The 23,309-nt window shown below is 44.4% G+C and overlaps 1 protein-coding gene across 1 annotated transcript in view; it reads right to left on the reverse strand.

The window, feature by feature from the left end:
• Window positions 1–23,309, reverse strand: part of asic4a (acid-sensing (proton-gated) ion channel family member 4a) — a gene marked incomplete at its 3' end in the record, with an annotated part of 434,161 nt that overhangs the window by 93,590 nt on the left and 317,262 nt on the right. Inside the window, exons 2-4 of the mRNA XM_084313966.1 lie at window positions 9,448–9,592; window positions 8,104–8,231; window positions 7,865–8,018 (exon numbers count right to left, since the gene is read on the reverse strand). Of these exons, the coding sequence (XP_084170092.1) occupies window positions 7,865–8,018; window positions 8,104–8,231; window positions 9,448–9,592 (427 nt within the window). The remainder of the gene's footprint in view (window positions 1–7,864; window positions 8,019–8,103; window positions 8,232–9,447; window positions 9,593–23,309) is intronic.

Below are 23,309 nucleotides of genomic sequence, written 5' to 3' on the forward strand. Positions count from 1 at the left end.
GCAGCCTGTCGCATCTTTTCACCGCAGCAGCTCAAACTCTCAGTGGCGAGGAGTAACGCGTGGGAGGCTCACGCTGCCCCCGCTACTTCCTGCTTCCGTCGCACCGACGTCACCAAACCGACCTGTAGGAGTCGCTGTCCACAATGTCAAATCCCCACCCACCGGCTTTCCCACCCTCTAACACCCAATGCCAATTGTGTTAGTATGAACGACCGGCCAGCCGGTAGCAACGCCGAGAGCTGGGCTCGAACCCAGTGTCTCCTGCGTTAGAGGCGAGCGCCTTGCCCACTGCGCCAATCAGCCGCCCCTAAGCAGGGGATCATTTGAAATTATACATTTATACCAAAATTTAAGGGAGGCTACATTTTTCATATAACGGGAAAGGGGTGTAGGGAGGAACATAGGACAGCAGGTAAGGAAGATGATGTGCATGACTTAGCTTTGATTGAGCACCACCGGGTGAATTATACCAGAAAAGACAACATGAATGTTGGCTGCCTAATAGTAGTATAAGACATTTGGAAGGGCAATGCTTCCACATTATTTAGATTCTTGTAAAACAGTATTACTAATTTGTGGACCTGCCCAAATGAACACCAACATCTATTTATTTAGAGATACAAATAAATGGTTATTGGTAAGAACAGTGGGATTGTTTGGAATAAATAGAGACATTTTGGAAAGATCTTTACCATATTAATTTAGTTAGAGTCAGGGGTACATTATTCCATCTCTGGAAATCGGTTTTAGACAATATGGGAGCAAAATCAGCTGAGAAAAGGGTTGTGTCATTATGAGCTATAATTTGAATCCTGATGGGGATAAGTTAAAGGTTAGATCTGATTGTTGCAGATGCATCACAGAAGTGTTAATTGGGAAGCATTCTCTCTTTTGATAATTTAGTTCTAGAACCAAATTATTCTAGAATAGAAATTATAATAGGGATAGCAGTTGTGGGATCAATAACATAAAGCAATATGTCATCTACATATAGAAACATACAATATTCTGTGCCCTCCCAGCAAATACCTTGGAATAGGGAGGAGGAACGTAACTTAATTGAAAGGGGTTCGATCTCCAAGGCAAACATTAGGGGATTCAAAGGGCAACCCTGAGGAGTACTACGTGAAATAGTCTGACTGCATGTCGTTGGTACAGACACATGCCTGGGGATTAATATACAGAAGACGAATCCAATTGACAAAACGGTCACTAAAGCCACATTTCTTAAGTGTGGTAAGCAAGTAATCCCACTCTACCCTGTCAAATCCCTTCTCTGCATCCAGCGAGATGACAACTTCGGGGGGCTTGTTGACATGAACAGAATAAACAATGTCGCCTTTTCCAGCGAACAAAAGAATTCATCGAAGGCATTAAAGGATTGGTCGAAGATTACAGGTGTAATTGACTTATGGCGGTTACTTAATCCCACGACCCGAAAGTACTCTTGTCGATCTGCGAGACATAATACACTATCCAGAATAGATTATGTCTTTGCATCACAGAGACTATTTGATAATTATGAAGTGGAAATGATACCCAACGCACTATCAGATCACTGTTATTTACTCCTTAAAGGTACATTTGGTTTACTATCCTCCCGAGCCCCAAGATGGCGATTTAACTCGTTGCTGCTTAATAACAAGGAATTCATTACACAACTCAAAGAAGCTCTTATAGTATTCCAACGGGAGAATGCAAACTCGGTGCAAGACCCCAGAATAATATGGATGTCGGTAAAGGGAATGATCAAAGACTTCACGGATAGCTTTTCCTCCAAAATGCGCAAGAATCAATGCACAAAACTGGCTGAGCTGGAAACGCTTTACTCAACGTTATTTAATTCTCTGAAATACAACAACTCAACTCGACTAGAAAATCAAGTTAACGTACTAAAAATAGAGATCAATGCCATATACAGACAACAATCGGAAATACAAATACGCAGCACAAGACAACAGCAGTACTCCCATGGTTCCAAACCCAGCCACCTATTAGCCATGCGATTAAGAATTAATGCAACATTTGCAGATATAACTACCATTAGAGCACAACAAGTACTTGTAACAGATCCTGTAAAAATAAACGATACATTCAAAGTATTCTATTCCGACTTATATAAATCAGAAATGACCTTCGATCAAAACAAAATGGACACATTTCTTAATCAAATTATTCTCCCTAAACTTTCAGAGGATGACGCTAAACAGTTAGAAACACCGATCACACTAGAGGAACTCAAGAAGGCCATAACCGCAATGAAAAGTGGTAAGGCTCCTGGAAGAGACGGTTTCCCATCAGAAATGTACCTTTCTTGTTGGGACATAATTGGCCCCTTATTACTAAATATGATCTTATACTCAGTCAAGGAGGGGAACTTCCATAAGAATGACAATATTGCACTCATAACAGTCCTCCTTAAAAAAGACAAAGACCCCAACGAGTGCGGTAGTTATAGACCTTTAAGCCTCCTCGGAACAGATATCAAACTGTACTCTAAGGTATTAGCCATCAGATTACAAAAGCATATGACGTCTTTAGTTCACCCGGACCAAACTGGCTTCATAGGAGGCCGCCTGATCACTGAGAACATAAGACGAATACTGCACGTACTTGATGCCGACAAGGAGGACACCATACCTAAGGCGATGCTGTCCCTGGATGCTATGAAGGCCTTTGACAGGCTGGAATGGTCGTATCTGTGGGCAGTGCTAGAAAGGATGGGGTTAGGAAAAGGATTCATCGATATGATTAAAGTATTATACAAAGACCCATCGGCCATGATTACAACAGGCACAATCATCTCCCAAATATTTCCGGTATCACGCTCTGCCAGACATGGTTGTCCTCTTACTCCCGGACTGTTCAATCTATCATTAGAGCCTTTAGCACAATATATAAGACAATCCCAATCCATAGAACCAATCGTAATCAAGGGCACACAACAAAAAATTTGTTTATATGCGGACGATGTAATATTGTTCATGCAAAACCCCAACACCACATTGCCTCATCTGCTCAAGTTGATTGAGGACTTTGGTGATTTATCGGGATTTAAGATAAATTGGCCGAAGTCGGCTTTCCTTCCACTTAACACCCCTGCAAAAAAAGACACAACCCTCCCAGGACAGATACCGATGGTAAAACATTTCAGATGCTTGGGAGTGGAAATATTCCCTACCATAAGACAAACGGTGAAGCACAACTACACAAAAATCCAAAACAAAATCAAAGACGACCTTGATAGATGGGCAAAACTTAAAAACACAGTACAAGCATGGATATCAATAGTTAAGATGGATGTACTACCTAAAATCAACTTCTTCAGTTCAATGCTACCGTTACCCCCTCCAGAGGGTTACTGGAAAAGATTACACTCCTCCACATACAAATTTATTTGGAATAACAAACCACCACGTATAAAAAGATCCACCGCACAGAGAAATAAAGCAGATGGTGGCATGGCATTTCCAGATTTTTTCCTATATTTTAAGGCGTACACATTAAGTCCATTGACAACATGGTTTGACTCCCAAGCATTAGCATCCTGGAGAAAAATAGAAGAAAACATAGTAGCCCCACATAGACTGAAGGACATAGCATACACTAAACTACCAATCAAGCACTGTGAACGAAAATTTGGCCCCATAATTACTCATGCGATCCGGATATGGCGTGAATCACAAAAAAAAAATCCTAACCCACAAAAATGGCACAATCATACTCCCTTATTCAATAACAATGCACTCTTAATTGGAAAACGACCTATAAGATTCCCTATATGGGAAGAGCAAGGCATACACTCATTAGGGGATGTTTTTAACAAACAGGGTTTTTGTAGTGATAAATAAATACACAAAAAATTTAATCTCACCAAGTCCACATGGCTTTTTCACAAACAGTTAGAGCTTTGTTTGAAATCTCACGGTGTTCCATTAGACAGACCAATTGAACACCACAGATACCACAAATTCTTCTACGCAAGAGAGACATCGAGAGGTTTTGTTTCAGAATTTTATCATCAATTACTAACGTCCTCGTATGAAACCCTCCAACTGGACTCTGTCTGGAGGAGGGATATACCAAACCTGGAAAATGACTTTGATTGGCAAGGAGCCTGGGCAAATGTCCGACTTACATCAAGGAACCCGGATCATCAACAAATCAATCTTAACTATATTCACAGGACATACTTGACTCCTATAAGACTGTGCCGAATGGGGCTTAAACAAGATTCCAAATGCACCCAATGTGCAAATGGGGACGAAGGGACATTTATGCACATGTATTGGGACTGCTCACCAGTTAAGGCATTCTGGAAAGAGGTGACCCAACAAATATCAAAACTCGTATCTTGGAATATACCTGTACACCCCTCGGTATTACTATTGAATGATGTTTTTGAGTTTGCAGTGAATCCACAGCTAAAGAGATTGGTTTTATCGGGTATCACAGTAGCCAAAAAGCTGATCGCATCACGCTGGTTTCAACCGGAAAAAATGTGCCGTAAAGTTTGGTTTCTTACATATCTCGATGTAATTTACCATGAAATATCTACAGCAAGAATTCTGGGTCTCAATGAATCCAAAATGTCAATGTGGTTAGAAGTGGTGGAGAGAATAAAAGCTAGCTTATAATGGTAGTGTCTGGTTAGGTGCGAGGGATAGTGGAGGTACTTCTCAAGGTGGGGTCCGGGAGGGGGGGGTTCGAGCTGAGCATATGTGTGTAGGTTTTTTTTAGATAACAGGTATTAGGGGTATATCTTATATAAGACAACTAACTCAAATGTGATCTCATTGGATGTGCCCTGACAATTAATGCTTGTATATCTTATCGTGTGTTGTCATGTTTGTTTATATGTTTGTTTTAAAAAATAATAAAAAAATAAAATACAAAAAAAAGAATAAACAATGTTGATGAGGGTACATAAATTGAAGAACGTGTGAGAGAGAGAGAGGTTTATAAAACCTTGGAAGTCTGTTCTTCCAATATAATGTCTGGAAAAAGTGTCCCTAGACCAGGGGTATCCAAACCTTTTACACAAAGGGCCAGATTAGGTAACCTGGCTGCTCTAAGTGAACCCCAAAAAAGGTTCAGTTGATCAGGTAAAAAAAAATAAAAAAATCTATTATTATGATTACAAATATACTGCATCATGAGAACATTTATTTTAGTATAATAATGTTCCAAGTGCTCTTCCCATAATTATTCTTTCTGGTATCCTTATTCTAACCCGTTCTATCCTTAATTTCTGGCCATACGTACTTGTTCACAATATCGCAGGTTATCTTTTCCCCCACATAGTTTGATTTATATGAAAAAACAAGTGAAATTGAAATAGGTTTTTGTTCACTTGTCTCTTGATGTCTAAGGACGGTGTAAATAGCTGCTGCTGGGAGACTAGATTCAAGCTGTTTCACCTTCTCTACCCGTTCACTGCAGGACAATCGTTGGTATGAATTAAGCGTAGTCTCATAATATCTCTTCACAGTGAACTCTTCTTCATAACAGTGACGGTCTCTTGGCAAATGAGACAAACCTCATTCTCAAAGCTTTCATTAAAAAGGTATTCAACTTTCCACCGCTCCTGTAAGGGGTGGCCCTCGCTATAGACATCATGTTTCTTTGATGTGGCCATATTCTACATAGCAGGAATGTCAGTTGTTACTGTAGGTAACCGTCTGTTTGGTATAATGAGAACTGCTCCTACTTGGTGTATTTGGTTTCCATGATAGTGCTGCCATTGTGAGGTGTGGGCCACAATTATAGTACATTTTGAGAGACAAGCCACGGCCCATTTCAAATCGGTCCGTGGGCCACAATTGGCCCTCAGGCCGGACTTTGAACATGCCTGCTCTAGACGACCAGCCAATAGTTTTGCCAACCCTTTCACATCCTCATTGAGGAGGGATAATGGTCTGAAAGACCCACAGGAAGAAGGGTCCTTATCTTTCTTAAGCCTGAGGGTGGGTGGCAGTCTGCCTTGCTCAAGAGACTCATTGTATATAATTGTATATATTATCTAAGAGAAGTGGGGCTAATTCATCACAAAACCTTTTGAAAAAATCCGTTGGGTAACCATCCAGCCCTGGGCTTTCCATAGTTTGCATTGCTTTAATTGTCTCAACTAACTTTAGTGGTGAGTCCAAATCATCTGCAGTAATGGGGTCAATCGTTGGTGTCAATGAATTGATCCATAATGGTGGTGCCTGCCCGTGATTCTATTTTATATAGCACGGAATAGAATGATACAAACGTATCATTAATGTCAGATGGTCAGATGGGCTAGATAGGAATCAAATGAGAGGCAACTTAACGCTTCGATTGATTGATTGGTTACAGGGATGCCTGTTCATAACCCCTAACACCAGGGGGAGGCCTGTTCATGACCCCTAACACCAGAGGGAGGCCTGTTCATGACCCCTAACACCAGAGGGAGGTCTGTTCATAACCCCTAAAACCAGAGGGAGGCCTGTTCATAACCATCTAACACCAGAGGGAGGTCTGTTCATGACCCCTAAAACCAGAGGGAGGCCTGTTCATAACACCTAAAACCAGAGGGAGGCCTGTTCATAACACCTAAAACCAGAGGGAGGAGCGGGGAATACTCTTTACCTCCTTGGGGCTACACCAGCCGTTGTTTGTCAAGAAGCAGACCCCTCCACCTATGGACTTTCCCGACTCTTCAGAACGATCAGCGCGGAAGACAGAGAAGGAATCAGATGGGATGATGTTTTGATCCGGTGTTGATGGCTTCAACATGTCTCCGGGAAACATAGGATATTACAGTCCCTCACGTCCCGTTGGAATCTAATCCTTGCTCTGAGATCATCCATCTTATTCTCCAGCGAATGTACATTCGCCAACAGAATTGATGGGATCGTGGGCCGGTAAGCAGAACTTTTTAGCCTGATTCTGATTCCACTTCTCCGTCCTCTGTCCTCTGTGCATTCTTTTGATCGCACCGCCGCCTTTCCCTTTGTTCTCGTCCCGTCTTATCTCCTCTTTCAGTCCGGAGTTTAAGTCCATAAGTCCATGCCAGTGTGGTTTTTATAAAAAAAAAGTATAAAAAATAAACACAATAACTAAAAATGCGCACAATCTTAATATACATGTAAGACTTTGCTGCAGTCTCGCCCTCCCCACCCCAGGCCGAGCACTGAGGCACGCGCCTCCCGACTGTCTTGTTTGGAGTGTAGTCTATGGGGCACCTCGCTCAAATCTCGGAGAGACAAACGCCTCGAGTGTCTTGTCCTTTGATAGGGAATGAAAGAGGATGGGATGGGTTTTTATCCACAACCCATTCTATTTTCATTTAACTATCAGCAGGAAAAGGTTAATTTAACGGAACATCGTTGTGTATGAAACACAGTTGGTCTACTCTGCAGTGGTTTAATGGAAGGCACCCAAATATACAAAACAGAACATGTACTCAGGACTGATCATTTGTCTTGTCTTTGTGTTTTGGTAGATGAAATTCAAATATGGAGGGGGAAGAGAGCCCCTTTGCTAATTGTGGTTGACTTTTATTTTAAAAAGAAAGAAAGAAAGAAACTGTTATTATGTTACCAGAACTGTTATTAGCAGTTTTCTCAAATTCTGGACAGTGACGTGACAATTAAATTGCACTAATGCACTGGAGTTATTATGTCATCAATTTATGATTCTAAGGAGATAACAGTGAGTAGAAAGTGTGTGTGTGTGTGTGTGTGTGTGTGTGTGTGTGTGTGTGTGTGTGTGTGTGTGTGTGTGTGTGTGTTGTGTGTGTGTGTGTGTGTGTGTGTGTGTGTGTGTGTGTGTGTGTGTGTGTGTGTGTGTGTGTGTGTGTGTGTGTGTGTGCGGGTGTGTGCGGGTGTGTGTGTACCAGGCATGTGAACCATCCGGCAGTTGCACTCGCGCACCACCTCCCGGGTCTCGCAGCGCAGGCGGCAGGCGCTGATGCTGTAGGTGTCGTATCCGGGGATCATCTGGTCGCTGGTGGAGCGGCAGTTCCCCCAAGGCTGGGGCAGGTAGGTCAGCTAAGCACAAAGAGATTGATTAGACCCCTGTCCGAGCCCCGGGAGACGGGGGTAGTGGTGTAGCGATGGTGGGGGAGGAACCTACTCGTTGCTCCTGACATGAAACAAAGGTCTGGAATCCCGGGGAGACCCCGAACCCCAGCTGATGGATGTAGGGAGGCTCGTCCTGACTGTGGATCTGCACTCGGATCCCGGCCTCCAGGGACGTCTCGTCTGCGGGATGAAACGGGGCACGTGCGCACAGAGTTATAAAGGGGGAGGAAGGTGTAAAAGGGGGGGGGGGGGGGGGGGGGGTTGTGGCGTCAGCTCTCTGATCTGACGGCTCCTCTGTCCGGTTTGAAGCTAATTGCGAACAATGCTGCGGTCGTGTTTGAAAAATAAAACAGCCCGGAGATGAATGTCAGGTATCATAATCTACAAAACTGGAGGATCTCTGGGAACATCGTATTTTTGTATATTAAAAAAAGCATCGATGTTGGGGCAAAAACCTCATCTCATGTATTTATTTATGTAGGTTGGTTTTACATCAGGTTTTGAATGGGTTTCGTGGGCCTGCCTGGGGTCCTGAAGCGTACTCACAACATCACACCACATTTTTTATTCAAGCCGAAAATGAGCACAGTGGGATACAAGCTTGTTTGCCTTCTAGGTGGTTGACAGGTCCTGAAAAAATGTATATACTCGTCCATACCTGGGGATATGCGCGCCACAACTCAGACTCTTAAACAGCTCTTAAACAGCTTACATTTGGGAACATGGAAAAGTTGATGCAGACAGACAGAGACAGTTTTCCTCATTTCGTAGTAAGATACATAACGAATGTGATCCAGAGGAAAGCGAGGGGCAGATACAGTACATTGTTGATTTAAAGTTCCCAAATTGGATCCCATACAGCAATATAAAATAGGATTTGGGATCCCATACAGCAATATAAGATATGATTTGGGATCCCATACAGCAATATAAGATAGGATTTTGGATCCCATACAGAAATATTAAATATGATTTTGGATCCCATGCGGAAATATAAAATATGATTTTGGATCCCATGCAGCAATATAAGATAGGATTTTGGATCCCATACATACAGTAATATAAGATAGGATTTTGGATCCCATACATACAGTAATATAAGATAGGATTTTGGATCCCATACAGTAATATAAGATAGGATTTTGGATCCCATACAGTAATATAAGATAGGATTTTGGATCCCATACATACAGTAATATAAGATAGGATTTTGGATCCCATACAGTAATATAGGATAGGATTTTGGATCTCATACAGTCATATAAGATAGGATTTTGGATATCATACAGTAATATAAGATAGGATTTTGGATCTCATACAGTAATATAAGATAGGATTTAGAATTAGAAGGTAGGATCCTCTGGATGTGACATAATGGTGTGTGTTTGTGGCTTACTCGTCTCTCTCCAGATGGGCAGATACTCATCCTGCTGGATATCCAACATGATCTCCAGCCCGTTTCCCATTCCGCCCTGCTTGGTTTTCCTGGACGTGCTCTTGTTCCCATTGAATGTGTAGCATTTCCCATATCTGGTGTAGACCTACAGAGAGAGGGGGGGGGGTAGATTTCTATCAGAGGGGATGTCACAATAAACATGACAATAATCCATCCCTCGCCGTAGGATGAGCTCATACTGTACTCACACTGAATTGAAATGAAGTTGGAGATACGGACCGGAAAATAAACAACACAATGTCTGAGACAGCGGCGCTGGCCGTGTAGCTAGAGTTATTCAATATCTGTTATAGAACTGGGGAATCCTGGACGTCCGCTGCCAGGAGGAGAATAACATGCAGACGGTGTGTGGGGTGGTTTCACAGTGTCCCATACGCTGACAGTGATAAAGTACAGTTTGCCGTCAGAATGAAAACAAAATGGATAGTGTGTGGAATGGCCATGCTGAATCCCACACTGGCGGCAACGCCATTCAAATGGTCTGTTGGAATTATTCCACAGAGAAAAAAGAAAAAAAAAGATTAAAAAAATTAAATGATACAAAGGATTCTTTAATCTTCTCTGGGGTAAAAAAAACAAAACAAACAATGACAATTATAGGAAGCACTTTAAAATGAGCCATCGCATCAATATATATCAGAACAGTTGTCTCTCAAGGAGACATATCATTGATTTGTTTCCCCATTTTGTCTCGATGGCTGTAAAATAATGAAAAGAATATCCAAATATACAGTTAGGACAGGCGATAATGAAGGAATGAAAACAGAGGAAATGACCTGGTCAAACCAACAAGACGACTGAGGGATGACAGCCATATAAATGGAGATGTGATGTGATGATGTCAGAAGAATGTTTAAGCAGGCGCTCGTCTCTGGAGTCTAAGCCATTTTCTTTTGGGAGGGGGGAGTTGTGGGGGGGGGGGGGGGCTCAAGGTAAAATACAATTGCCATACATACATATACGATGCATTTGAGATGCAGCTCAGCTCTGTGCTTCAATATCTTCTGTCTACTGTATGTTATATAAAACATTGCTTGGAATCTCGGCTATTCAATTTATAAATATTGTGTGTATAGAGGTGGTTGGGACATTATGTATTTGACCTACTGTATAATGACTAGGGATGTTCAATATTGGCTTTTTTAACGATACCGATATACCGATATTGTCCAACTCTTAATTTCCGATACCGATATCGACCGATATCACCCGATACCGACATATGCAGGTGTAGCAGGGTGGATTATCCCTGCTTCGTGGGAATGGTTGCTGGCAGTCACAAGGTAGCTTGACACAGTAGAGCTCCGTCTGACTGCACCCTCGTCTTTGGGCCTGGAGCATCAAACCGGGACCCGGTAGTGGGAGTGAATGGGGCCCGGGATTTACCAACCTGGTTTGGTACTCTGGTCCTCCTCGCCTCTCCGGGGCGGTCAGCAGTACTCCCCAACTCGCTCTCACTTCCCTGATTACCTCCGGGGGCCCTCCCACACCTAGTGACTGATATGCCTAAATGGATTCGTCCCTCCCGCAAGCAGTACCCTCCCTTGATGACCACTAGAAACCTTACAATGAAAAGGGGAGAGTTGGGTAGGAAGGGGTCAATCATATATACGTTACCCACACCAAAAGAGTTAATACTGGGCACAGGAATGGACACGCACACACAACAATTCCCGTCTTAGTTGTTTAGTATTAATTATACTGGGCAGTGACAAGTATTACTGCAATGAGTCAAATGGCATACACTATCATTATTCCTAATTACTAATAATTAGAATAATAACATATATAGCACTTATACAATAATACCTTCGACCCCAGGGAGAAACAGTTGGAACAAGACGGGAAGTTAAGAGGCATGACAGTCAATCAAACCATACACTTTATCACACTCAAAAGAACTAAAAAATGTGGGCCCACAGTACCAGAACAAAAGTCCTATGCTAATGCCGGCATGTAATGTGTATGGGGTACCCCTGTGGACTATGGTTAGCAACCATTAGCTTCACCCGTAGGCCGCAGCACACTGTGTAATAGATCCAGAGCATCGAAGCCCTCTTGTACTCAACCATAATGGCGGCCTTGCCGCGTCACCACCGTCCAGGTAGTAAGATGGCGGCGAACGCTCTCGTCATGGGCGCCAGCAAGCGGGGCTGGAGCAGGGGCAGTGGTGGGCTGAGAGCGCGTGCTGTGTGATGGCGACCTCTGCTGGACGGGACGACTCCCGTGCTGGCTGAACACAGCCGGTGCAGAGCAGATGCAGAACACCGGTGAAGACGGCTGCTGACAGCCGGTGCTGGGTTGGCGCGCAGCAATACTCTTGCCCACCCTTCTGCTATACGGTTATACTGTCACGCAATGTGGTTGACTACACCACCGGTCTCTTCAGCGCCTCGCGCCCGGGGTATACTGGAGTCTATATAGCCGTTAGCAGCATGCTAACTATACCGGACACACTGCTACTATACCACGCTATCTATGGACGTTAGTCCTTGGGTCGGTTTCTCTTACTCACGCACTATCATGGATGCTTCTAGAATAACCCGTCACTAGCAAGTATGTCTCGTCACCCGTCGCTCGCTCCGGCGGGGCTCTCTGGCTCACTTCTCTCACGGGGCTATTCCAAAGCACCTCCCGTGGTAGCTGCGACTGTTCATGGCTACATCCCACACCGAAGAGAGTCTCCTTCCCTCTTCCGTCCCCATTTACTTGCTCCGCCGGCTCTCTGGTACGCTCTCTGCCTGCCACCGCCCCCTGCTGGTCGCCAACTAGCCACACAGGGAGGCTGGGTGAGTGAATATGGTCCAGCGATACTGTTCATAATCCATATTCCAGCGAGAAGACCAAGGAGGAGCCTGCGTCATTGTTCGAGGGAATATTAATGGAAACTAATTAGAATGTCTTGGTGCACAAAGGGGAGATAAAAGGCAAGTCAGCACATCTGAATAATAGGCATTTTTCAGGTTGCTACACACTGAATAATTTCAGGTAATTAACATTACATAGCTCTTGTCGTGGAATTAACACAACATTATGCATACTTTTGACAATAAATAAAATCTGAATTTGTTCTTACTTGCTTGCCTGGGTAAATAAAGGTTAAATAAATGTAAACCGATACCGATAATTTCCGATATCACATTTTAATGCCAATATCGGCCGATAATATCGGTAGGCCGATCGGTAGGCCGATAATATCGGACATCCCTAATAATGACCCTTGTTGTGCTAAATTATGTCTTAAAAGTTGCTCCAGCTATTTCTGGATTGATACCATTAGTTACACTGGGGCAATATCAAACCATATTTGACCACTTTGAACCCCTAAAAAGACAGCATTAACAACTCAAGACCATGAAGAACACTTCATAAAATGTCATATTTGTGATTTGGTATCAATAACCTTTGATATCTGGAGATTTCTATTTTGGCAAGTACTTATTCTTCCTGAAAATGGCTCAGAAAACCACACTTACAGTAGGCCTAAATGTACCGACGCAAAGCCATACATCCTCTGAATGGCTTTGCTCTCTAGTTTCTGGGTCTAAACTTCCATGAGGCTGTGCTTATGCTAGAGCTCACAACAGGTCATTTTATATAGTGAGGTCAAGTTTAAAGAACAAATGTAGGGCGGTCAGGTGGCGTAGCGGAGATTGCGCTCGTCACCAACGCACGAGATGCTGGGTTCGAGCCCAGCTCTCGGCGTTGCTACCAGCTTGGCTGGTCGTTCATACTAATACAATTGGCAGTATTAGGGGGTGGGAAGCTGGTGGGTGGGAATCTGGCGTTGTAGACAGCGACGCCTACAGGTCAGGTCTCGGCGCTTGCTCAGCGGGGCAGGACTTGGTGGAGATAGCGTGCCCTCCCACGCGTTACACTCCACCAATGAGAGTCCTCGCTGCCAAGTGTAAAGAGCGTCACTGGCTTGACGGCGCACGTGTCGGAGGAAGCGTGCGTTCGACATCAGGACACCCTTGTACCGACTCATAGGAGAACATGCATACAACAACCAGGTAGGGGAGGGGGGGAATTGGCACAACGACTAAATTGGGATGGGGAGAAAATCAGAGAAAAAAATAGGAGAAAGAGAAGGTAAAAAAAAAAAAAATTTAAAGAACAAATGGCATTAAAAGAAGATTAAAGACTCCTGATGATCTCTGTTAAATTCTGCCTTGGTTTATACTGTACCCTGAACTACAGAATTGACGATTGAAGCATTCTCCAAGTTGCTTACACTTTTATTATAATCTCACGTTGACATTCTTCATCCAGCTCTCCACATAGCTGTGTCACACTCAACTCCGTCCGTGCGGAAACAAAACCTTAGTTTAATATAAACCTATTGTAACATCCCTTTTCTTTTACTGAACTAAAAGATCCTATTGTAACATCCCTTTTCTTTTACTGAACTAAAGGGAGCTAAACAGTAATGACATCAAAATCTACTTTCAAAACCATTATTTTTTCTCTTTTTTTTTCTTTCTCTTGAACACACTGTGCTCCACACACTCAGCTTGCATAGTCCATGAGATATCCTGATCTAGCAACTGCTCGACCCGATCTTGTGGTTACAGTCTGTGTGTCCCCTATGTCCTTGCCCAGAGTAGCGGTAGACTCTGGTGTGCTGTGGGTCTCAACAGATACAGTCAGGTCCGGCCCACCTGGCTCTGTGCCCCTGTCCCGTCTCAGGTGTCGTCGATTTCGTCAAAGAACAGTTCCGGTGTCCAGCTCTACTCTGTAGGATCTGTGGTCAACAGGCTGCACCACTGTCGCCTTTCTCCAGCTTGTGTGCGGTTCGAAGGGTTGAATTCTGACATGCTCTCCTACTTTTAGCGTGTCCAAATCTCTCGCTGTTCTGTCGTAGTATTTTGCTTGTCTCATTTGTCCTCGTCTCATCTGCTCTGACGTTGTGCGTTTCACCTCCTGCTGCAGAAGACTATCCCTTGTTGGTAGCAGGGTTCTGGTCCTCCTACACATCAGTCTCTGAGCTGGGCTTGTGTCTAGCCCTTGAGATGGAGTGTTGCGGTGATCCAACATTGCCAGGTATGGGTCCTCCCCTGCCGCCTTGGCTTTCATCATGAGTCTCTTCGCCGTTTTGACCGCCGACTCTGCTTTCCCGTTGCTTTGAGGGTAGCCAGGGGATGACGTCTGGTGTTTAAATCCCCACAACTGACTGAACCTCTCGAACTCGTGTGAAGAGTATTGTGGCCCATTGTCCGAAACCACAACATCTGCGATCCCCTGACGAGCAAAGTGAGCCTTCAGCTTTCTTATCACCGTACTCGATTTTGTGTCCGGTAAATGGTCGACCTCCCAAAAATTTGAATAGTAGTCAACTGTCAGTAGGTAATCAATGTTAGTAATCAATGTTGTTATGGGTAAACAAGTCTGTCCCCACCTTGGCCCATGGCCTGCTCGGCACCTTGTGTGAGTGCAGTGTCTCTTTCTGCTGCTTTGTGTCCATTGTTCTGCAGATGTCGCACTTGGATATGGCTGTCCTGATCTGCTCGGTCATTCCTGGCCAGTAGACATATTCTCTCGCCCGTCTGAGACACCCCTCTACTCCCAGGTGAGTAGAGTGTATGCGGCGGGTGATGTCGCTTCGGATTGTGTCTGGAATCACAACTCTCTCTCCTCTGAAGACGATTTCGTCCTGAACACTCAGCTCCTCTTGCATGGAGTGATATTGTCTGATATTTATCGGTGTGTCTTTCTTATTCTTTGGCCATCCCTTCCTTATGATATCACTTAACCTTTGTAGAGTGTCATCGTCTCGGGTCGCGGAGCGTATTGTGCTGAGTCTTGCCTCTGAGATTGGTATGTAGTCCACCATATTGACTGTCTCTATCTCAGCTTCCACTGACCCCGCGCCTGAGCTCTCAGGTAGGTACGCTCTGCTCAATGTATCCGTGAGCAACATGTCACGTCCGGGAACGTAAGTCACATCTATATCATATGACTGAAGCCGCAGCAACATCCTTTGCAGTGGCTTGGGTGCGCTCAGCAGTGGCTTCCTGACAATGTTCTCCAGAGGCTTGTGGTCGCTCTGTACAGTCACTTTCCGGCCGTACGTGTACTGATGGAATTTCTCTGTGCCGAAGACGATGGCCAGACATTCCTTTTCAATTTGGGCATAACCCTTTTCCGTCTGAGTCAGCGCTCTGCTCGCAAACGCTACCGGCTGTCCACCTTGGGTCAGTGCTGCTCCGAGTCCCATTTCTGATGCGTCACACTGCAGCGTAAGTTCCTGCTTGGGGTCATAGTACTTGAGTACTGGCGCTTTGGCTATCTTGTCCTTCAGCCTGCAGAATGCTTCCTCTTGCACATCTGTCCACTCCCATATGCTGTCTCTATGGGTGAGCTGTCTCAGTGTCTCACAGTCGTCTGATAGGTGTTGATAGAACTTAGCCAGGTAATTCACCATGCCGACTAGTCTCTGTATGCCTTTCACATCGGTGGGCCTCGGCATGTCTCTCACTGCTCGAACTTTCTCCGCGTCGACTTTCAGCCCCTCCGCTGTCAGTATGTGTCCGATGTACGGTACCTCTTGCTGTCTCAATCTGAGCTTATCTGCATTCAGTTTTATGTTCCTCTCCCGGCATCTGGTGAGGAACTGTCTCAGTTTCCTGTCGTGGTCTTTGTTAGCCATCTCTTGTGTGTCCCCTTCTCCCATGATGAGGATATCATCCGCGATAATGTATATGCCTGGCAGCCCCTCCAGCGCCTGGGTCAGCTTCTGCTGGAATATCTCCGGAGCCGGACTTATCCCCATAGGCATCCTGAGCCACCTATATCTGCCAAATGGTGTGGCAAACGTTGTCAGATAGCTCGACGACTCCTCCAGTTTCACATGCCAGAATCCATGTTTGACATCACAGACTGTAAACACCTTTGCTCTCGACAGGTCTGGGAGAACATCTTCTATGGTGGGCAGGGGGAAATGGCTGCGCTTCAGTGCCTTGTTGAGTGGTCGCGGGTCTATGCACACTCTAGTCTTTCCATTAGGCTTCTGCAGCGTAACCAAACTACTAATCCAATCCGTGCTCTTTTCCACAGGCGTGATGATCTCCCTCTCTTGTAGATCTCTCAACTCTCCCTTGAGTGATGTCATCATAGCCACCGGAACTCGTCGTTTGGGGAGTTTAACTGGCTCCACCCTCTTGTCGATCTCGATTCGATACTTTCTGTCCAGGCAGCCGTCACCTGTGAACACATCTCCATACTCCCTTTTTATTTGTTCCATAGTCAGTTCTCTCTCAGGTGTTGTTTCATCCCTTACAATGCTGTCGATGGCTAGTATGTTCTCATATTCCACTTTTATCAGCTTCATCGCCTCGCTCGCCTTCCTGCCAAGCAGTGGCAATTTGCAGTCCTCTTCTACTACTACAAACTCCAACTGGTACAGTTTCTGGTTTCTTGGGTTCCTCACCTTAACCTTACATTTTCCCAGTGGGTGCAGCTTGGACTTGTTGTACATCACCAACACTTTCTTTGTACTTTCTAGCTTTGTGTCTGGATTTAGCAAGTTAATCGGGATAACATTACACGTGGCCCCACAATCTATCTGGAACCTCACCAGCTCTCTGCCTACTAACATTCCTGCAAACAACTGGCTGTGCTTGGCCTTGTCATTTCGGTCTTCAGTAGTTTGTCGCCCTCTTGTGGTGATAGTCATGACGTCCTCATAATATTCCTCTTCACTATCCTGGTCAGTCACCTGGTGTACTCTACGTGTTCTTTTGTCATGTTTTTTCTCTTTCCCCAGTTTGGCTTGCAAAGTGATTTTCTTTACCACATTTCTTGCAGCTCTTTCCGTAGGCTGGACACTTTGCCTTGCTCCTTTCATGGGTCATCCCACAGAACATGCATGACACTGTATCCATCTCCTGCTCTTCTGTCTGTTTGATCATGTGTACCTCCTCCACGCTGTTCCCTGAGAGGGTTTTGCTATTTTCCCGAGACAACTCTGTGGCCCTGCACATGTGTAGACATTTTTCCAGTGTTAACTTATCTTCTCTAAGCAGTCTCTCTTTCAGCCCTGCATCATTACCAGCACATACTATTCTGTCACGTATGAGCGAGTCCTTTATTTCTCCAAAGTTACATGTACTGGCTAGCACTTTGAGATCAGTAACATAATGTGTCAATGCTTTCTTTCTGACCTTGATTCCTCATGAAAAAACGATATCTTTTCTATCTATTCTCCAAGTTGCTTACACTTTTATTATAATCTCACGTTGACATTCTTCATCCAGCTCTCCACATAGCTGTGTCACACTCAACTCCGTCCGTGCGGAAACAAAACCTTCGTTTAATATAAATCTATTGTAACAATCTCCAGCTTCAAATGAGCAACACCAGAGCCCATTTAAGACGGCCATGTCGGCCGGGGCGCCGGTAGACTCCAGAGGCTTTTAAAGGACAACAACACAACTACTACTTTGTTCTGACTTTGACTTTGATATCAGCTTGATCCACCTCACGAATGCTGTGATGTCTAAATAAAGGGTGTACAGACCGCGGGCGTGGTGTTTTAATCTCAGAAGCTTCTTGAAGCAAATCAAAGTCACGGCGGTGGAACACAACAGGGAAGGCCTTGCAATGTAGTTCTCAGCAGCAGCAGCAGCTTTTACAATATCCACAGCAGTAATTAGAGCAAGAAACGAGTACACGTACTGTTTACCAAGCGTTCATGTTTACAAAAACACATACATAATCTATGTAATATTGTTAGGCCTATACTAGCATAGTTTGCTGTGTGTGTGTGTGTGTGTGTGTGTGTGTGTGTGTGTGTGTGTGTGTGTGTGTGTGTGTGTGTGTGCGTGCGTGCGTCCGTGTGTGTGTGTGTGTGTGCGTGCGCCCAGACTCTGGCCTTTGTACGTCTGGCTTTTTGATAAGAGAAAATTTGCTAATTTAGTTTCCTGGGAACTGACACACTTCTTTCACCCCTCATGTTTAGATGAACGGGGGGAATGTAAAGCATTGCAATCTGTAGCGTGTTTTACGAGTAAATAGAGTCAACAGTAATGTAGTTAGTCAGTGGCGTAAGGACGAGAGAGAGAGAGAGAGAGAGAGAGAGAGAGGAGAGAGAGAGAGAGAGAGAGAGAGAGAGAGAGAGAGAGAGAGAGAGAGAGAGAGAGAGAGAGAGAGAGAGAGAGGCGGTCCAAATGTGAGATTCTCTGACTGACGCGTGCTATTAGGATGAGTTGGTGTAATCTCTCCTCGGCGGACACAGTGCAGTTGCGGAGGTAGGCCGCACCTACAGTATCATTGATTCACTCCGGTTCATCGACACACTTAAGCCTCCACTGCCGCATTTGATCTGATCCGGCGGCAGGCAACAGAGGTAAGATTTCAACTTAGGAAGTGCGCAACCCCCCCCCTCCCATGACTGCCTGGAAACTTTGGGTTCCTCTGAGGATGCGGTGCTCCTCAGAAATTATGTCCCCAGAGACCAGGGGGAAGTTTTCCCCATCATCTCACCCAAGAAATGGTTGTTGGCAGAGTTCCCTCTGATTCATTTCTCAACTATCAGAGGCGCTCTCTCTCTCTCTCTCTCTCTCTCTCTCTCTCTCTCTCTCTCTCTCTCTCTCTCTCTCTCTCTCCTCTCTCTTCTCTCTCTCTTCTTCTCCACTCCTCTCCCTCTCCCTCTCTCGTCTCTCTCTCTCTCTCTCTCTCTCTCTCTCTTCTCTCTCTCTCTCTCTCTCTCTCTCTCTCTCTCTCTCTCTCCCTCTCTAGCTCTCTCTCTGTTTCTGTCTCATCTCTCCTCTTTCTCTCTCACTCTCTCCCCCTCTCCGAGAACCTGCATCTTGCATGTGATTGATGGAGCATTTTTCTCTTGCTACATCTCGCACCAAATTTAGCAGAGGTACTAACAGGGCTGACTTTTGCAATTCCAAGAAGGGACTGGGCCCCGGTGTTGACAATCGGAACGTCAACAGCATCATCATGGCAGTTCAGACCAAAATGAACGGAGGTATTGTATTCCCAGGTATACGGGGGCTTTTCCACTTTGGCACTCGTGTTGCAATGCTCATTTTGGGGTCATCAAAGTGTTTCCGTTCAGCAGTTTTGGTATCCGTAATCGTACAGGGCTAATACTACATGCAAAAATGTTACACATTGGTCAGATACAAACCTTGAGTAGAATTAGCTGGGAAAACCCTGAAGGACAGATCAGTTTGTCTGCAAATGCTAATGGAGCAACACGCAGTAAAGTAAACAGGACACTCACTTTAGAAACTTAGAGTAGATGCTAAAGCAGATTGTGAACCACTTTGGATTGGTTCTGTCGGCCTGACCGCGATAGATGATGATTGATACGTTAGGTTGCCATGGGAACATACTGGAAGAGCAGCGTTACAGAGAATGGAGGGGTTTATGGCCAGCCTCAAACGAGAATCTAAGAAACTGACTCGCTGCTAAAAGCCACAGTGAGATTTTCCCTCCATTTGGGAGACAAAGAGAAAGGGTGAATATTGGATCAAAACGCTGGCATACCCACTAAAAAACATTAATAAAATAGGAGACCATATCATTGTTAAAGAAATAAGATTCTAGTTCTTTAGAATAATATTTAAGACTATTACTAGCGGGAAACCAAGTTAAACAAAATAGTGTGTTTAGAACTTAAAACAGACTGCAAAAGGAGTTTAGCCTAGAAAAAGGACAAATAAAGTAAGGCAATAGATTGGAATATTCAAATACTTCTTATATTAAATTAAGGACTCAATTAGGATAAAATATGTTTAAAACATACTAGGAACATTGTGTAAAGACTGACATAGAAGGTTTAGATAAACTAGAGAGTAATATCTAGGTTTCAAGATACCAAAAAATAGACAAAACCATATTTAAAGCATCCTGTCAAACTTATATGGCTTAAATTCCAACGGACGAAACCCTCCTCTGGGACATTCAAATCAACCCCTAGTTGGTGCTATCTTGAAACCAGAGACTCAAAATGGCCGCAGACTAGAATTCCATAGGCCAAGAGCAAACCAAGCCTTCTAGCCCCTGTGTCATCCGACAGGGCAGAGAGGTGGGGTTTTAGGTTTTTAAACAGTAAACCCGCCGGGGGAACAGACACACACAACAGACACAAAATGCAGATGGAGATGAAGATGAAGATGACGAGGAGAAATGGCCAGAACTGAACACTGATGAAGGCTCTGCTGCTCTGCCATGCCAATGATTATGCAAAAAGACCAAACCTACTGAAATAATGATTTTGTAAATACTGGAAACCATCCAGAGAGAGTGTGTATTATGATATTTCAGAGAGCTTCAAGATTACCACCTTCAGGGACTCTTTTAAATAAAAGCTCTAGTATACCACTCCAACTGGCTTGTGTGGACTCAGATTCTTCTGCACTACACCTGCACCAGACCGGTGGTCGAACCAGACACGTAGCCACAGAAGAAGCAGAGTACTGACCCAGAATATACGACAATAATGGTGCGGTGACCAGCGACGTCTTTGAACGTGACGGACCCTTGCAAGCTGGCCAGAAGATCTTCGAACTCAGGTGAGTATGAGATGCCTGGGGTGGGATGCCAGCCGTGGTGGGGGGAACTGTTGCGCGGACGAAAAAGACGTAACGTAGGTAGTCTAAAGTAAAAGCATGTTGTGGGGCGAGGCGCCGGCTGTCCGACACAGGGGTGGAGCAGGGTCGCGCCGACGCTGTCAGGCGGACAGACTCGGTGGGGAATCTCTGCTCCAAGCCTAGGTTGATGACGGGGTTCAATTGGTCAAAAGAAACGTGTGCTTTCAGTGGCTTGCAAATCCAGTTTGTGTGTACCAGGGTGAGTTAGGGTTAGACGGCGACATCAATTTGCGGAATGCAGGATGGGCAGGATATCGAATGAGATAGGGACTAGTTAGGGACAAATGATACGAATCGGGAATATGAAGTGTTTAGAAGTCCAAAGTGAGAAGAATGTCCTCTTAACTAGCTCCATGATTCAGAGTCAATACCGGTCCCGGGATGACATTGTAATTCCCCTGGGTTTGGTATGAATGTGCCTTGGGGTACAGAGAGTGTGCCCCCCCCCCCCCCCCCCCCCCATCGAACCTACAGTGAATGAATGAATGAATGAATGAATGAATGAATGAATGAATGAATGAATGAATGAATGAATGAATGAAAACTTTATTTAACAGATTGCAGAATGGGTACAATACAGTACGGCTCAATACATACAATTGTTAAGGGATGCAGACCTGAGAAAGACGTTTGTCTTGTTTCCATCAGGGTCCCCCATCAGTAAGGTAGGTTCGCACAGACCTACAGTAACTCTGATTCACTCAGACCTACGGTAGCTCTCTCTCTCCCGTCGTAAGTAGAGCGATATTCTATGTACCTAGAGACATATGTTTTGCAGATTTTTACATCATGGGGCTAGGGTAATAGGCAGAGAATTTTTTTGTCTGTTTATACTGGATTGAAAGCGTGCAACAGGGGTCTGGGACGGACGTGATTGAGAAACGATAAATTTATTAAGAAAGCCGTGCGTTCAGACGAATCCTGATTGTTGAGAAATAAGCCGTAAAAGTTCAGTGTTATTCTGTTATATGTTTGTTTGTACAATGCAAAAGAAGTTAGGCCGACTTCAATTGTGATAAAATTTTTTAAACTAGAGACGTTTTTACCCCGTGTTGATCCAGTAATGGAACTGACTAGCAGGTTAGCTTTGAAACTTGCCGTGCTGATTTGATTGATTGATTGAAAACTTTATTAACAGATTGCAGAATGGGTACAATACAGTACAGCTCAATACACACAATTGTTAAGGGGATGCAGACCAGAGAAAGACTTTCGTCTTGTTTACATCAGGGTCCCCCATTTTCAATTCATCAGGACATATATGACATACATGACATACAGATAGTCAGTACTGCTACATCTATACATTTATGACATACCAGATTTGCAAATACAGTACTGTTTGTGATACAGAAGGAGTCAAGAAAAGGGAGTATATACACTTGACGTAGAAACTGTACATTGGAGGAGGTTGGGTGGGGGGGGTTGGGTACATTGGGATATTGACAACCATACTGGGTAATTTACATTGGAGGTGGTTGGGGGGGGGGGGGGAGACACACTGTATAAACAAGCAAAAGTGTACATTGAGGGGGGGGGGGGGGGAGGAGACACTGTACAAACAAACAAAATTGTATATTGGACTATTGACAAAACCATACTAGGTAAATGACTGTACATTGGAGGGGGTTGGGTTAGGATATTTACAGGGGCCAGTTTTGAATTGCAGTCTCCTGTAGGTGTCCCTTGAGAGAGGTTTTGAAAGTGGGTAGTGATCCACATTCCTTTACAGCTTTGGGTAGGGCGTTCCACATTGATGTGGCATAATTGCGAAACGTGTTTAGTCCCTTATTTGAGCCGAATCTGGGTTTAACATGATTTGTGGAGCTCCCTCTGGTGTTGTGATCGTGGTATTCACTGACCTTTGGGAAGTATTTTGACATGTCAAGTCAAGTCAAGTCAAGTCAAGAGTTTTAATTGTCACGGCATACAGGTATACAATGAAATGCGGCTGGTCTTGCCCGCGACGATGTGCAATACAGTGGTACAACATATAATAGAATCCAATAAAAATACAGTGGTACAACATATAATAGAATCCAATAAAACAACAGTGCAATAAACAGGTAACATGGTGTGCCATCTCGGTATCTGTACATAGTATTTACAGAGCATAATGGACATGCTAGGTAGCTTTAGTAGTGCAATACACTGTTCCTCTTGTTTTACTAATTTAAAGTGGCCTTTCCTCTGGCC

Source organism: Notolepis coatsorum, assembly GCF_963971535.1.
Source record: "Notolepis coatsorum genome assembly, chromosome: 5".
Lineage (NCBI taxonomy): Eukaryota > Metazoa > Chordata > Actinopteri > Aulopiformes > Paralepididae > Notolepis > Notolepis coatsorum.